Here is a 17,035-nt window from a genome sequence, read left to right as displayed (position 1 = left end):
AACTCTTTGGACCGGATGTCATCGATACAATATCGTCATTATCAGTGGTATAATAAGTAATCAAATCATGTTCATGAGTTAGGATGGTTAAAAAGAAATCACAAAATTCCTGCATTCAAAATGTGTTAGTCTACAGAACAGTCTATAGTCTGATAATTCCACTCGCTAGTAGCTTATTCGACTAATGTTTGCCCCACCACGTATACTACTATTCAACATGCTGTATGTGAGATGTCTTAAGATATGTAACTTTAGCTGTCAGATAAATGTGTAGTGGAAAAGTACCTCAACAAGTAGGCTATGTAGTTATCGCCAATGAGATGTACAATTAAAGGCATACGTATTACTGCTTTAATTAGTTATTAACTGTCCAGCAGTTTAAAAAAAAGATCAGGTCTTAATATACACGTTTATGCTGACGTTAATTTTGTTTTTATTTCTGTCAGGTGGCTCCATACCTGTCATCTCTGTCTTTAATATCTCCTTTATTTGTATCCATGGACTGAACAAGCTCCATTTGATGCACCTCAAGGATGATACATTAAATAAATTAGAACTTGAAGTTGTTATGCTCATGTTGGAGTAATATGGCATCATAGTCTGACATCAAGGTAAAGGAGAAAAAGACAAAAGAACTGCCGACCTTGAAAATAATCCTTAACCTTTTTATTAAATGCCTGCTTTTGTATATAAAACGTACCATACAAAATACAATTACAGTGAAATATAAATCAAACCCTTTTTTAAGTCCATATAAAATACAAATCAGACAAATACAGAATATGATCATTATTAAAAACCCAGTAAAACTGCTGACAAACAAAAGTATCATTAAAGGTCACAGTTAGATTTCTTTGCTGATTCAGAAATTCTCCAAACTATGATGAAAACAGGTTAGTCATGAAAAAAGGTTAATGTTGAATCTTGAACTGACTTTGGAACCTGCAATCCTTTTAGACTAAATAAACAAACATACACTATATTTTAAATTAAAATATAATAACAAACAAAATGAAGCAGAATCATAATAACATAATCAAGTATAATGCGAGAGTCAGATTGATATGGAATTTTCTTCTGTTAGCCTGTGCTATACATATTAAAGTTATGGGATAATGGCTCACAGGCACAGTTTTAGCATAAATGTGCAGCAAAATATTTATTTATATATGAAAAACAGATTTTTATAATTTAAAAAAATCACTGGAATAAAAATGTTTAATACCTTCATTTCCCATTACGCAAGGTGAGGTAAGTCACCACCGACAGACATTAGAAATTCATAAACAAAAAGAGAATAAACCATGTCACGCATGACTGTGTACACGCATAATGCACATTTGGTCCCTATATTGCACAACTGTAAACACTTCAATACACCATATTATTGATTTGTCTGCTCAGATGCAGAAAGTGTTTTTGGCTCATCTCGAGATGATGAAAAGGCACAGCATGTTGGTTGCTCTGGGAGTGTGAATATTGTTTTCATAGATTTTTCTGTGAGATGGCACATCCTCAGCACTGTATAGTTCTGACTTCACATTACTCTTCTTTTCAAAATCATTGTATTGTTTACCTCGGTCATTCTTAAGACAAACACACACACACACACACACACACACACACACACACACACACACACACACACACACACACACACACACACACACACACACACACAGAAGAAATTGCACAACTGCACTGTAAATCAATGAACCTCCTTTCTGCTCTCCTGTGCTTTGTGAACTGTAATTATTCCACAGTCACAGATTTGGCCAAGTTTCTGGGAAAGTCAACCTGCAAAAATGGAAAGCGGCTTGTTAGAGCTGATAACCTAAACAGTGATTGTGTTGTGTCACATTACATGCTTTTGCTGGTTATTAACTAGGGAGCATACATTTATCTTTTAAGTTAAAACAAATTGACAGGCTAGAAAAGGTGGAGAACAAACGATGGTACTAAGGACAGGTAAGAACTCATAAAGAAAGAGAAAAAAAAAACACAATGTAAATATTGATGTATGAGTCACTGACCAGTTCTTGTCCTCGTGATTAAAACTGATTAAACATGTCAACTGTGTAAACTACGTCAAGACATGATCCAAAATGATGAGAGCAATGAAAGGTGAAAGCGAGGTTATCAGTATGTAAAACCAAACCTTCCAAACATTTGACACCCAAAAAAAACCCAGCCAGGGTACCAAAGCTGGCATAACACCTTATACTTTGATGTTCAAAATTGTTGTTAAATTAAAAACATTAATCTGAAGAACACTGCATGTATCTAAACTGCAGAGTTAGCAGAGCATTAAAATGAATGCAACAGTATCAAAGCCGTTTTCAAATCGATACAACTAAAAGCATTTGGGCTGCAAAGCACTTCATCTTTCAGAATACATTTTAATTAAATGTCATATTTCTAATCAGTTTTGGTTATGGACACAATTAATATTGCTATAATTTTGATTGCATATGGACATGTGACTATAGCAACTGACCTTTTAAAATTGATTGATTGATGATGATAATTATCTAATATTTCATTGTTTATTTGACGATCCTTCATTTCTGGGGCTCAGTTCAGTGATTACATTAGCATATACAAAAAATCTAGATAAAAAGCAATCATTAATTGCTCAAAAATAATGTTAAAGCAAGTTACAGTGACTGTTTCAAATTCAGTGTGAAATGGTGTGTGAAGTTAAAAGTTGTGTTGACTACTTACGTCATATCCTCGCAGCACGGCCAGGTGGAAGGACAGGAGCTGGAGGGGGATGACTGTAAGGATGCCCTGCAGACAGTCCACAGTTTGCGGCAACTCGAGGGTGTGGTAAGCATTCTGACAAATATCAGTGTCGTCCTTGCAACAAAGGATGATCGGCCGACCCTGATGGAGAAAGAATCACGGGCAAAAACATCAGTCATTTCATTTAGCTACAAAAATAAAGCACTGGTGTGTGCTTCAGTGCCTATAGGTTACAGTACAATGTGTTTTATCAGGACCTACCGATCTGGCAGTGACTTGTTCCAGAGCATTCTGGCACTTTTTGTAGCAGGAGTCTTTCATTATGATCATGATGACCGGCATGTCCTTGTCGATAAGTGCCAGAGGGCCGTGCTTCAGTTCCCCGGCCAGGATGCCCTCTGAGTGCATGTAGGTGATCTCCTTGATTTTCTGTATTGGAGTAAGAATAATAAAACTTTCTAAGAACAATATCCTGAACATACATTTCAACTCTGCTATGCAATGTTGGAAACTAAGTACCATATTTTACTATTGTGGCTTGTTACTTTGTTTGTAGTATTTCCATTTCATGCTGATCCCAACATTTCAGAGCAAATATTGTACTGTATACTTCACAACATGTATTTAACACTCATAGTTACTAGTTACTTCTTACATATACATGTAACAACCTATTAAAGTCTTATATGATATGATGAAAATAGTTTACTTATCAACCAAGTGTTTTGTAAATGTTCCTCAAATTGGCTCCACATTTACATACTACAATAATAACATGCTATTCTGCATACTGTGTTCTTACTTTGAGTACCTTTAGCTGTTAGCACTTGTGTAACTCTACTTAATAAACATTTTTAATTGAGTATTTAAAGTAATTGATCTAAGTGCTTCCAACAACTCTGCTGATGTGTAATCAGAGGTTTTGAATTTGCTTCATATTTGATGTTGATTGACTAATGTGGGATTCTCAACTCACCAGTGCCCCCTCGAGGCAGGTGGCGTAGTGATAACCTCGGCCCATGACCAGAAGAGACTTTTGCTGATACAGTTCCTCAGCGATGTCTTTGATCTTCTTATCCAGGGCCAACACCTGCTTGATCAGGTCTGGAGGATTATGATGTGGAGATGGAGGTGTTATGGTAATGGTGATATTATGAGGGAATATTTAAACAAACAATGCATCATTTTAATAGCTTGATTTAACAATGGTGGTCAAACATGGTTCCTCATCAGTCTGTCTGCATAAGTTAATAATACACATATCATGTAAATAATCCAATTCCTTCTATAACATTTCATATATGATTATCTATTCAGACTCTCTATTGCCACCCTAAACTCGGATTTGGAGTGTGGTATTTTTTTACAAAGTTCAAGAAATTAGTAGATGTTGCAATCAAATTTTTATTATGAATTATTTTGTTGTGATAGTGAAAATCTGATATTGTGACAGCCCTAATGTGCTCATGTGGAGACTGTGAAGGCTTTGCATGCTTTACTGATGTTTTGCGGACTGACCGGGTAGCATCTTCAGGCCGTTGATGATCTCCAGTCTTCGCTCCTGTAGGGAGAGCCTGTCCTCGCTCATCATCAGTCCAAACATGGTGAGTGCAACAAACTGACTGGTGTAGGCCTGAATCACACACACAAAACACACTTTTAACCCCAAGTGTTGCTGAACATTGTGGCATATCTACCAAAGCACACAGAAATGTGTATAGATTACCAGATTCTGAAAAAAGGTTTTATTAACCAATGGTATGCACAGTATAAACTATACCTTGGTGCTAGCCACTCCTATCTCCGGCCCAGCATTGATGTGGACTCCGCAGTCTGTCTCTCTACAAATGGAGCTGCCCACAGTGTTGGTTACACCGACTGTCAGAGCACCTTGACCCTTACAGTATCGTAGTGCCATCAGGGTGTCGGCCGTCTCTCCTAAAGGAGCAGCGGGAATAAATACAGAAATGTTTAAGATGCAGAATAACAGCACTACAATGCCACTGTTGGGGTAAAACACAAAAAGAAAGGGTATTGTCAATAGGTTTCAAATAACAAGCCAGTTTCATGGTGAGATTTGCCTTAGAAGCAAAGTGACAGGGACAAAAATATTTTTACCTGACTGGCTGATGAAGAAGCAAACGTCATCTCTAAAGACTGGCGTGTTGCGGTCCAGGAAGTCGCTTGCAAGCTCCACCATGACAGACAGCTCCGTCAGCTCCTCCAGGATCTGTCTTGTCTGAAATTATCATCATCATCATCATCATCATCATCATCATCATCATCATCATCATCATCATCATCATGTTTTTGTTTAGAACTTTACTTTTACTAGTGAATGATTGTTGTCAGGCTTATCATCGTTTTTGATATTTCTACTCACAGCCACCGCAGCGTGGAAGCTAGTGCCACAGCCAATCACAATGACCCGCCTGCAGCGTTTGATTTCTTTCAGATGATCCTTCAGCCCACCGAGGATCACTTGGGAAATGGATGGAAAATTTACATTAGTAAAATTTAAACAAGGGAAAAGAAATGCTTCACTCTTGGATTGCTCTCTTACAAAGGATTTCACATTTAAAGACAAATACTAAGAAGGTTAAACTGCAGATCCTGCATCCGGAATGAAAGTCTGCCAATATTGATTCAAGGGAATCCGGGACCTGTGCAGGTGCCATACATATTTTATGTTTCCAAATAGGCAGGGCGATTTTGTAAGAACACTAGTCACCTGTGTTGGTGTCAAAACAAATACGTCCTCTCATTGTGTTGACGATTGACTCTGGCTGCTCAAAGATCTCCTTCTGCATGAAGGCATCAAAGTTACCTGCAAAGAGAGGAGCACAAATGTGCATCAGATTATCTAGTCACTACTCATTGTGACATAATGAGGACATGCAGAATGTCCCCAACAGATAAGAAAGAAAACAGAGGCATATGGGAGGGATTTTCTGTAAGAGGCTGAAAAAAGTCACTGTTTTCACTCTCAGCCAGCAGAGGGCGAGCAAGTATATGTCTACAAATCAGACGGGATCAGAAGCAATGCATGCATGTTCTCACAGTACTGGAAGTAGTGAAAAAAAAGTATTTTTCTGTATAAACAAATAATTGTTTTTTGTTTCTGGAGCGTTGTAGTAAACTGTCACTGATCTTTCCCCTACATTTTGTCTCACCCTGTGTTATCAGTAAAGGTTATAAAATATTGTGTCTCAGTTTTCTTGACGCAGGCTGGAGGCTGAAGGCATTGGGTTGTTTAGATTAGTTAACAGAGATGAGTCGCACACCACCTCCTGTGATCTTGTTTCCTGGGTATGATGAAGTTGGAAGGATAGTTTCTTTAAGCAAACTCAGTGTTAACACTGTTTTGGGTCTGTTTCCTTATATCAGAATGGTACATTCATTCACAACAAACACCAACTATTACTATTTGTAATACTACCTGGTAATACTATTGTCACTACTACTACTACTACTACTAAGAAGGATATTACTAAGAAGAAAAGTAGAAGAGCCATGTATTGTGCTAATAAAAGTGTCTTTGTGACCGTTATCTGACCTTTCATGATCTGTTGCAGCTCCATCTGCAGGGTCTGGATTGCCCTCACTGGATTCTCATTCACCTTCCGTTTCAGCCTGTGAATGGAGAGTTTCCCCTCGGACACCACTGCCATGTCATCATCCTCTAGGTACAACACCTTGTTGGTGTGCTCAATGATGGCACTGTGACCAGAGAGAGAAGACCGATACATGATGATGTCCTTTAGTGATTACAAAGGGCCCTTTTTCAACTATTTTTTATTATACTTTATAGATGGCAGAGGAAAATACATAACATATTAGAATAACATGAAAAAAGGAATTCAATGATATGACAAATTGCATTAACTATTAGTGTCTCACCTGGCATCAGAGGCAAAGTAATACTCCACAGCTCTGCCATCCCCCACTGAGTCGATGGCACTGGAGCAGTCAGAATTATTATGGCTGTTCTTCTCCTGGACTCCCTCCATGAGGTGAGCTACAAGGTCAAAAGACTGGGGTTAGAGGTCAGAGGTCGCACAGCGATTTTGAGTGACTAAAACAATCAAGATGTGCTCTTCACTTATATTCTTCCTCTCAACTTCTAAATGGGTTTGTCATGTGGTGAAACAAAAAAAGAGAAGAAAAGACTCTATGGATGCCAGCAGGACGAGTGGTGAGGCATCTCTTTTACAATAGCTCTGGCATGAGGAATTTTGTTTATTGTTTGAATAATTAAACTTTTTAAATAAAGTTTGTAGTGAAATCAGTAATCATGTAAAATGATAAAAGAGAGACGAATATAATTGGAAGGTTTTTTCCACCAGCAAAACTACACACCCTGCTTGGTTACTTCCTGGCCCTAGTCCACCTAACTCCTTGAGGTACTTGAACTCTGTACTTAGACTCTCACTTCAAGCATCACCATATATAGGGTAGATAAGACAGTGAGGACACAGTTCCACTCCAGCTTGAAACAACGAGTCAACAACAAAACAGGTCGTTGCTAATGTATTCGTTGTGAATAATCATTGACAGATTATTTTTGTAACAAGCGTATCCGAGAGATTAGAAGAGAAACTCTATCTTTAACTGTCATTATTACTGGTAACTCTAGGATTGAGAGAACAACATTCTTTATCCAGTATCCACTTGCAAAGGTCCACTTCCCTCTGAGCCTACACAAACAAATTACTGGCAACCTTGAAGGGAAATGGTCTTCCAAGAAGGTTTTTAAACAGAATTATTGCACAATAAATTACAGAGCTACAAAACATAGAATCGGAGGATGAAACCCTCTTTATTTGTCACATACAGTACATGCACACAGCAGAGCACACACAGTGAAATTGGTCCTCTGCATTTAACCCATCCTAGTACTAGGAGCACTGGGCAGCTATTGTACAGAGCCCGGGGAGCAATGGGGAGGGGGGGATTGGAGGGGGCCGGTGCCTTGCTCAAGGGCACCATAGCAAGGCCTAGGAGGTGAACTGGGACCTCTCCAAGTAGCAGTCCACCTTCCATATTTCAAGTCTGCTTGGGGACTTGAACCGGCGACCCTACGATTCCCAGTCCAAGCCCCTACTGACTGAGCCACTGCTGGACATCTTGTACTACAGTTAGCCAAAAGCGTCACTTTGTGGTGTTTGTCACCACAAAGTGAATAAAGCAAATAAACTATAAACAGTTATTCAAGGAGAAGGAAAAGAGAAAAAGCTCCCTTGATAGGATACATGTTTAAAGGCTACTGAACAACGCTTCTTCCCGTAGATCTGTCTAAATCTGAAGTTTTCATGAAAAAAACAAAACAAACTGACATGTCTTTCTGTGCAGCCAACGCCTGATTCAATTTTCCATTTGGGCAATAAAGCAACATCACTGCCCAAAAACTATTAAAAACATGTCAATGAGCCACACTGTTGAACTGGGTGACATGTTTCTTCTTTACAATAAACACGGGCAGAGTAGTTTATTTTGAGTCAATCCCACATACACCGTCCAGCTGGCTGAAAATAGTCCCATACTAATATTTACTCCTTTTTGAGGTGACTCTAAACAACACTGCCCAGCTGTTTTATGAAATAGATACTCTCTTTAAAAAAATGAAAATAAATAATCACACCCAATTTCAAGATGAAACACTTGAGTAAGAATAAATGGGGCTGCGAGTTACAAGACAGCAGTCTCAAGGTGTTGAGTGATAGCGCAACGTGTTATTGAAATGTGTTTTTGCCTGCTTTATCCTTTTGAAATGTGACAATAAGCAATGTGAAAAGCTTATAAATGTATGGTTTCTCTGATTTTTCAATTGAGCATAAATGATAGATTTAAGAATAGTGATAAAGTTATTGAGTTATTTCAAAAAGGTTCGTGATGTAGCATTTCACAACTTTGTGTAACAGTGGTTGGTCTGGATTTAAGTCTATATGTTCTAATTATACTTCTTTGCTGTGTTGTCACCAAGAAAGAAAATCCCTATATTTGCAAACTCACTAAACCGATCATTTTAGACAATTTTATATGCCATTAAATGAAACATGCTAATACATTTTGAAAACTCTCTCTATCTGCTGCTGTGAATATTTCTACCTGTCTGTGTGTGAGCATGCAGAGATTTAGGGTGCATTGTAAGTGGAAAAAGAAAAATGGAGACAGGAACAGAGCTCACCATTGTTGTACTGGATGGGGATGTTTTCAGTTGACAGCTCGTGCTCACTTCGCACACCAATGAGCAACGGACTTCCTCTCCTGTCAGGTCAAGAATGAAGGAGGCAAAGAGGTAGAAATATAGAGATGGAGAGTGGGAGAAAGAAGATGATTAGGGTTTTGCACATGCTAAACAATATCACATACATTCACTTTTGCACAGTGCTTTGTATAAGAATGTATTAAGGGACTTCCTATTGTGCTTTATTATTCAAACAAAACTGAGTACTACCCTTGATCCCTCCTCTTTTACCCTGATCCCTGATTTTTCCTTCCTTCTTTGCAGCCTTAGTTTTTGATCTTTCTCTACTCAATCCTTGGTTGGGTTTGTCCCAGGCTCAGACTTCCCCCAATTTATTCCAGAACTCTTCTAAACGTTCTAATCCCAAACATAAGACAGGTAAACTGATCCTCAATTCGTCTTTATCCTCTTGGATTTGCTCACATTTCCTGGACCGAGTCACTATACTTCCTCATTGACTCTATGTGGGCTTCTCCTATTGGCTGTGGGGGCAGAGAGGGTGGGACCAAATATGGATTTTCCAGGTGAAGAGGAAGGGTGTGACAAGACTAACCATGAAATAGATGAAACCTTTACATATTTCTAATTGGGACCATAGTTCAAACAGTAAATCTAAACAACCCTCTTCAAGGCGGGTAACTTATTATGACATAAAACCTTTGACAAACCCTGCCCAAAGAGCCTTTCCTTGTTTCTTGTCTTTCTCCGTCTGGACCTCTCTATTATTTCTGCTTAGCTGTACTCTTGGGCTCGGCTATACTGACGTGAGACCACTGGTTGTTTTAAGGGGTGTGGAGCTTGAATAGGGAAGGCTTGCAAACAGAAACATGAGGTCGCTATCCAATACAATATATTTCACCCTTAGGGAGGGAGTGACAGGAAGAAGGGACTCTGCGGGATGAAAGGGAATCAAGGAGTACAAAAAAGAAGACAAGGACAGGTGGAAAGAAAGAGAAAGGAGGAACAATACATACAGAGAACATTAAAGGAAGAGAAACTGAGAAGAAGAGAGTGAAAGTGTTACTGGGAGATTTGCGACAAAGGGTGGGGTGGTGACTAGCATCACCAGATAATTACAAACATTCCCTCATCATTCCGTCCTGGGAGACAAAGCTGACTAATCAACATATTAACCCCAAAACTGCATTGTGTTAGCCAAAGCTGTGCAATACACTGATATCTTTGCTTCAGAAACTATATGCAAACAATAGACAGATGAGATGCCAAAGTCTACTGAGTTGTAGGTGGGCCAAAAAGCAGATATTGGTACTGCCAGGCAACCTGTCCGCAGAAAACACAAGACCCACTTTCATCTTGTTGCCCTCTTGCCAACCCACTCCTATGCCCCAGCAATCTACCTACCCCTGATCCATGACTTCCCACTGAACCAGGAAAGGTATAAAGTAATAAAAAAAAAATGATGTGAAGTGATTAACTATGAGTCTTTCTGGCAGGTTCATTTCCCGACAGCAGAAACAGGAAACTCTCGAGTCTCTCCGTTAATGAGTCACAGAAAAGCCTGCGTAGAGGCAGCAGTCCAGAGGCCAGAGGCCCAAGAGGGAGGGGGGGAACGTGAGTTAAACCTCAGCTCTGCTCCCTGTCTCTGCCTGGGTCTTAAGATGCAGATTGGACTGACACATGCAGGCAGACGGGAGTTAACAGACTTTTACACATGTATACGGAAAATATTTGTACTGTCCATAATGAAGCAACTCATGCTCCATATTCATAAACAGTCACATGAAACGTGTTGGCGAAGATAAGCCACAATGACCGAATCAAAATCTCCCACAATTCAAAATGGGGATTGCTTTACAGTTGCCATAACAAGAAGTGTGTGTGTGTGTGTGTGTGTGTGTGTGTGTGTGTGTGTGTGTGTGTGTGTGTGTGTGTGTGTGTGTGTGTGTGTGTGTGTGTGTGTGTGTGTGTGTGTGTGTGTGTGTGTGTGTGTGTGTGTGTGTGTGTGTGGTACCAACCTGGTGCACACAGCCTCTCTGGGGAAATGACGGCTTTTAAACACCAGAGCAAAAGCTCCCTCCTGAGACAGAAAGAAGCAGAGGAAACACAGAAGAGTTTACATTAGCTTGATGAAATGCTGAAATACACCAACGTTGAAGAACATGAAGAGAAACCATTTTCAAAATAATAAAAAATGTAAAGTTAGTTTTGCATTTCTGTTAAGCATGTTACTTTTAAGAGAAACATTTTTGGGACACAAACAAACATTTCTTCTTTCTTTAGACCCTGTGGGGTTTGGCAGTGGTTTTGGGGGTGGAAGGCATGAGTGTGGTTAGTACTGGTATACGGAGGGGGCGGGGGGCTCATACTGGTAATCGAAATAAGACTTCTGTTGTTCAACATCAGCTGTGTTTCGAAAGCAGTAACTGCAATGCTGCCTGCGGTGGTTTGAAGCAGGATTGGCTCTGTGTGTGTTTGTGTGTGTGCGGTGTTGAAATCGGGGGGGATAAGACAGGGAGACGAGGGGGAGGGTGTCGTGGTGCTGACGCGGGTGGGTCGAACTGTCTGGTTCCCATTATTTCAAATCCAAAATGGTTGCTTTCGCCTCCTCTGTTCTTCTGAGGAGAGAGATCCAACTCGGACCAAAGTGTGAAGATCTGGAGCATTAAAGTCACATGATGGAAAAGAGAGACTTGCTCCATCTCACCCGAAAAAAAATCTCTCTATGAGTGATGATGTCACTCAAGATGACGTTGCTTATGATGCTGTTAGGGCGGTTGCTATACAGACTGTTTTTGTGATGGTGTGCAGCGGTTTACTGGACAAGAAATCCAAGTATACATTGTTAAATGAGTAAATTAGTGTATGTTTGTCGGTGTATGGGTGTGTGTGAAAAAGTAAAAAGTTCTTATGAAACAGAATTGCCCCTTTAAAAAGTGTTGTTGATTCTGCTGTTACCACCGAAGAAAAGTTTGTATGCCAAATTGTACTTAAGTATAAATTGATTGAGAAATCAAATTCAGTTACACCCCTTCACTGCTGAGAGGCAGAAGAAGAAACTACAAGCAAACCCTGATATCTTGAAGTGACTTAGATTAGCATGCTAACTAAAGCTGTGCTACTGTAAAGGGGAACATTTGTTTTTGTGGCATGGTAACAGTCAGTGTTGTTGGTTATGAGTTGCTATGTGTGAGTTACTCACCAGCTGATGAATGACCCTCTCTACAAGGGTGCAGAACGCGATGTTGTCATTCTCTCTGTTGTCGTAAACATATTTGATCAATTTCGGGATCACCTCTGTGTCAGTCTCTGACTCAAAGTCATATCCTTTTTTGATCTGAGGAAAGCAAAGATTATTTTAATTTACATTAAAAAATAAATATACAGTCAGTCAAATTCCATCTGATTCTTTCACTGTTGTCACTTGTTATGGTGTAGGCCTGGATATAAAGAAAATATCAAACATCAATAATAGTTTTCAGTCTTAAAAAGGAGATCCATATATATCCTTTATTTAACCAGGTAAAAGTCTCATTGAGATCTATTTTTCAAGAGCGACCTGGCCAAGAAAGCAGCATGAAAAACGTTACCTGCATGCTGATTAAAAACTGATATTATATTCAAACTACAAAAAGTCGGTTACTTCATTTCCAGTTGAGAACATTTTCATCAGTACTTTATTTGCTAAAGTGATTATTTTCCACACTGAAGTTGCATGGTAAGCCAATTTACACTTAATGTTTAATGTGCAACAAGCTAGTTTAAATATATCTTATTAGTAATATCAGCAACAACGTTATTCTAATTCAAGACATATTTTTTAGCTATTAATAATTTGTTTGTTTCTGTCCATAAACAAACTATTGCAAGTCACTCCTTAGTTAATTATTAATACTGAATAGAGCTGTCTCAGTTGAGGTCTGGGGTCCTTTAAAACAAAAGTAGATAAGGATCCCTAACGTGTTAATATGATGTTGCTGTTGATCATACACTTTTTACAGCTGAATACATGTAATGAATAATACAGCCACACAATCACAAACACACTTGTCTAACCTGTAAACAGAACAACATGTCAAACATTGTTACATGGTATCATCCTGTAAAATCTATAATGGCACTGCTTTGTATTGGAGAATATTTTTACAAAATAAATTCCTGATGAGGAAGTCACTTACCAGGTAGGCCTTCAGCTCTTTGTAGTTGGTGATGATACCGTTGTGGATGACGACAAACTCTGAGAAAAATCAGTGAGGGCAAACAGTTCAGCAAAAGGGGCTAAAGGTCAAAGGCCAAAGACTGGTAGTTACAGTAAGACAACTTGGGATGATAAGTTATCATAAAGGGCATACAGATAAGAGCTAATCTATGCCAAATACAATATATCTGTTAACCGCATTAAGTTGCAAACCCAAGATAATGGTGATTCTCCTGTATCTTAATATCAACTCTCACTCTTTGGACTTCAAAAAGCACACATACCGTGATCCAAAGCCACGATACATTACTAATTACATTACACGATCTGTATGTGGGCATATATTAAAGTACATTAGATCATATTACCGTTTTCCTTGTCAGAGCGATGAGGGTGGCTGTTGACCGCGCTCGGCTCTCCATGTGTGGCCCAGCGAGTGTGAGCGATGCCAAAGTGTGTGCACAGCTTCTCGTCCAGGTCAAGTAAGTCTTTCTCTGAACAAACAAAACGCAACAAATCCCTTTACTGACATGGATAGACTGCAATGGCCTTTAATAACAGAAAAATGCATGGCAAGATATTCAAAGAAGAAAGAACATAGTATTTCATCAAGATCAGGGGGGAAAACACTTGGGTACCAACATAATAATACAGGTAAATCCAATTGAAACTAATAAGTAACCAACATATCATGAGAAATATAAATCAAAGGTGAATAAACTCACTGCAAAGCTCTTCATCCAGAGCCTTGACCTTCCCCGTCTTCTTGATCAAACAGATGGTGTGTTGGTTGTTGTCATTGCCTGTCTTCGTTGGGCCATCCACAGCAATACCTGGAAATATACAGGAGGAGGGTTTCATTCATCCATAGTGCAGTAACAAAAGCACTTAGCTTAAAGATTCAAAGTGTACTTGTACAAAGGTAATGCTTTTATAAAAAGGGTTATGAGTTGTGAAACAGGATTTAACATGCAGAGGTGGAAAAAGTACTCAGATGTTGTATTTAAGTAAAAGAAGAGCTACCAGAGTGTAGGAATACAAGTAAAAGTCCTGTATTCAAAATGTTACTCAATTAAAAGTAAAAAACTATTAGCATCCAAATATACTTAAAGTACCAAAAGTAAAAGTAGTCATTCAGCAGATTAGACCATTTCAGAGTATTGTATATTGTATGTTTTGATTATAATTATTGATGCATTAAAGTGTTATCAAAGCTGGTAAAGCTCAGCTAGTTTTAATGATTTTGTATACTGCAGGGTAGCTTGTGAATTTACTCCAGGTGTAACTAAACTCTGATTTCAGAGTTGATTATATTTCACACAATTAATCCAAATCTGTAAAGTAACTAAAGGTGTTACATTAATGTAAGGGAGTAAAAGTACAAAATAGCATAACATGGATATTTTCAAGTAAAGTACAAGTATCTCAACATTTGGCTTAAGTACAGTACTTGAGTGAATCTACTTAGTTACTTCACACCTCTGTTAATAAGGCAGTATGTGGTATTACTTATTGTGAGTCTGTGTGTGGGTGTGTGTGGGGGGGATGTAAGTGTGTGTATGTGTATGACGTGGTGTTTAACATTCATGCAAGGAGCTTTAATAATGTGGCATCATCTTAAACAAACAAGATGAACAAACACAAGGTGTGGGTGTGTTTGAACACAAGTAAATGTCCGGGTGGCCGGAGATTCTGAGTTAGATGTTACTGAAGTTTCCTAAGGAGTAGTGGTTGATAAAAAGATAATTCACTTGGCTCTCTCTATTATGTAGTAGCAAGTATTACCTGTTAAACCTGTTTAGCTCCTTTTTTTTTAGATAGGATTTCGCATTTGCATAAAATGTGGAAATGTGTGACCTACAATCTGGTTCACAGAATCATTAAGTGCTTGTTTTCCTTATAGTGTTCATCAAGTACATTTTTTAAAGATACACAGGTGCTACCAAGGAGTACTATAAGCTTTTGTGCATGGTGTGTGTGTGTGTGTGTGTGTGTGTGTGTGTGTGTGTGTGTGTGTGTGTGTGTGTGTGTGTGTGTGTGTGTGTGTGTGTGTGTGTGTGTGTGTGTGTGGCAACATGGCTCAGCCAAGTGTCTTACCTGCTGAATCGTACCCTCTGTACTCCAGTCTCTGCAGTCCCTTCACCAGCGTCTCAAATATCTCCTTTCTGGTGCGAGGCACTTGGTAATTCAGGTAGGCAAAGATCCCTTTGAGAGAGGGAGAAAGAAAGACAGAACTTAAACCCTCTGAAGCCATGTAGGCAGAGTTTACAGGGCTGCAAAAAACAGCATTTATTCAGTTCATTATTAACGAATTTAGGTTAAATTTACAATGTATTTAATTTAACAAAAAGCTGCAATAAGTTGTGCGATGACATCAATATTCAGAAGAAATATGATTTAGGAAGAACACGGCTGATCAAAGATTCCAGCTGTGCTGCTTTTACAGTCTATTCTCTTCACCAAACACTTTTAAGCTTCGGAAGGACAAGAACTGGCTACATAGGGGAAGCATAAATGACATCACATTAGATTGAATTACAGGAGTTAGTCAAGCTGATGCATCATTATTTTCAATTAAAACAACTTTGTCCACAGCATGAAGCAACTGTGTGTGTGTGTGTGTGTGTGTGTGTGTGTGTGTGTGTGTGTGTGTGTGTGTGTGTGTGTGTGTGTGTGTGTGTGTGTGTGTGTGTGTGTGTGTGTGTGTGTGTGTGTGTGTGTGTGTGTGTCAGGAAATGTTCCGAGCAGCTCTGCTCCCGCAAGCACACAGCTGGTCATTGACGGCCTCACATTGCGCGCAGTGTTGGAGCAGCCAGGTAGGCAGGCTGGCTGCTGTACACTCCCTCAGCCTTGGCCTCTCTTCCTTGCAGACTTGAGGAGAGGGCGAAGTGCTGTTAAAGATTTACTTTGGACTGTAAACTGTTTGAAAGTGTTACATTTCCAAGTACGCAATACCACTGATGGTTCGACTTTAGGTAGTTATGGAGGGTGGATGCAAACTACTGTTCATAACGTCATACCTCACTTCTGTGCGTTTGACAGTAACTGGAATTATTTGCTTGTCAAAAATACTGACACGTCGCAGCTGCGTTTCTGAAAACCCACACATGAAAAAACAGCTAGAGCCACTTATCCAACTATTTCGGAAAAACATTGTTTTAAAAGATTGGGATAAACAAAAGAGACCAAGAGACCAGTTGTATGATATGATAACTTTGGTAATTCCTCTTTTAACTAATTTCACCGGACTAACTTGGCAGAGCAGAAAACTGTCAGTCAATTTTGGTGCGTAAAGAATTTCAAAGTAACTTCGTACAACTTAATACAGAAAGTCGATTAAATAAGGACACTTACCACACATGACTCAAAATTTGCTTTCGCTGCTGGACACCTTTATGTGAGAAAACGACTTGCAGTTTCCCGATGTAATGATGCTTCTGCCTCTGCCGTGTTAAATCCAGTGACTGCACACTCCCACTCAGATCATTTAAAGGCAGGAAGCAGCCCCGCCTCCTCCTTGTCAACTCTCCTGTTCTGTCACGGCCGTACTGCTGTCCCACAGGTATTTACCACCTCACCTGTCACACATTATAAGGGGCCTATTAACTACACAAACCTGTTTACGTCAACTGTATTCAAATAGCCTACACGTTCAATAAGCTGCTGGTTGACATTTTGAATCCCTCAGCCACAGTTTTATTAAAAGAATGACTTTACATTTCCAATCATTTATTTTTTAAATCACATGTTTCATAAAGTTTTGGTCCAACTCCTTGAACGTAATAAAGATAAATGAAGAATCACACTCTAAGTGAAAGGCATCTTAAAAATGAGGAACAACAAGGTGATTTATCTTGACATGTGTGACTGTAAACTCGGTTATCTTT

The 17,035-nt window shown here is 39.1% G+C and overlaps 1 protein-coding gene across 1 annotated transcript; it reads right to left on the bottom strand.

Annotated features, from left to right (window-relative positions):
- Positions 1–644: 644 nt before the first annotated feature.
- gfpt2 (glutamine-fructose-6-phosphate transaminase 2) lies at positions 645–16,694 on the bottom strand. The gene is made up of 19 exons (XM_063876608.1): positions 16,503–16,694; positions 15,246–15,353; positions 13,874–13,981; positions 13,517–13,642; positions 13,129–13,187; positions 12,153–12,287; positions 10,969–11,030; positions 8,933–9,012; positions 6,646–6,763; positions 6,302–6,465; positions 5,477–5,572; positions 5,129–5,226; positions 4,864–4,984; positions 4,526–4,683; positions 4,264–4,378; positions 3,722–3,849; positions 3,007–3,174; positions 2,725–2,886; positions 645–1,797 (listed from the first exon to the last, which is right to left on the bottom strand). Exons 1-19 carry the CDS (start codon positions 16,507–16,509, stop codon positions 1,753–1,755), a joined length of 2,058 nt encoding a protein of 685 aa, XP_063732678.1. The 5' UTR covers positions 16,510–16,694; the 3' UTR covers positions 645–1,752.
- Positions 16,695–17,035: the final 341 nt, after the last annotated feature.

Source organism: Eleginops maclovinus, chromosome 23, assembly GCF_036324505.1.
Source record: "Eleginops maclovinus isolate JMC-PN-2008 ecotype Puerto Natales chromosome 23, JC_Emac_rtc_rv5, whole genome shotgun sequence".
Taxonomy (NCBI): domain Eukaryota; kingdom Metazoa; phylum Chordata; class Actinopteri; order Perciformes; family Eleginopidae; genus Eleginops; species Eleginops maclovinus.
This window is presented reverse-complemented; position numbering and strand designations above follow the sequence as displayed.

Excerpts from the sequence above, each read along its gene's own strand:
- gfpt2 (XM_063876608.1), bottom strand. Across the intron at positions 11,031-12,152 it reads AGAGGGTCATTCATCAGCTG|GAGGGAGCTTTTGCTCTGGT; the intron begins GTGAGTAACTCA and ends TTTCTGTCTCAG. Across the intron at positions 3,175-3,721 it reads CCTGCCTCGAGGGGGCACTG|AAAATCAAGGAGATCACCTA; the intron begins GTGAGTTGAGAA and ends ACTCCAATACAG.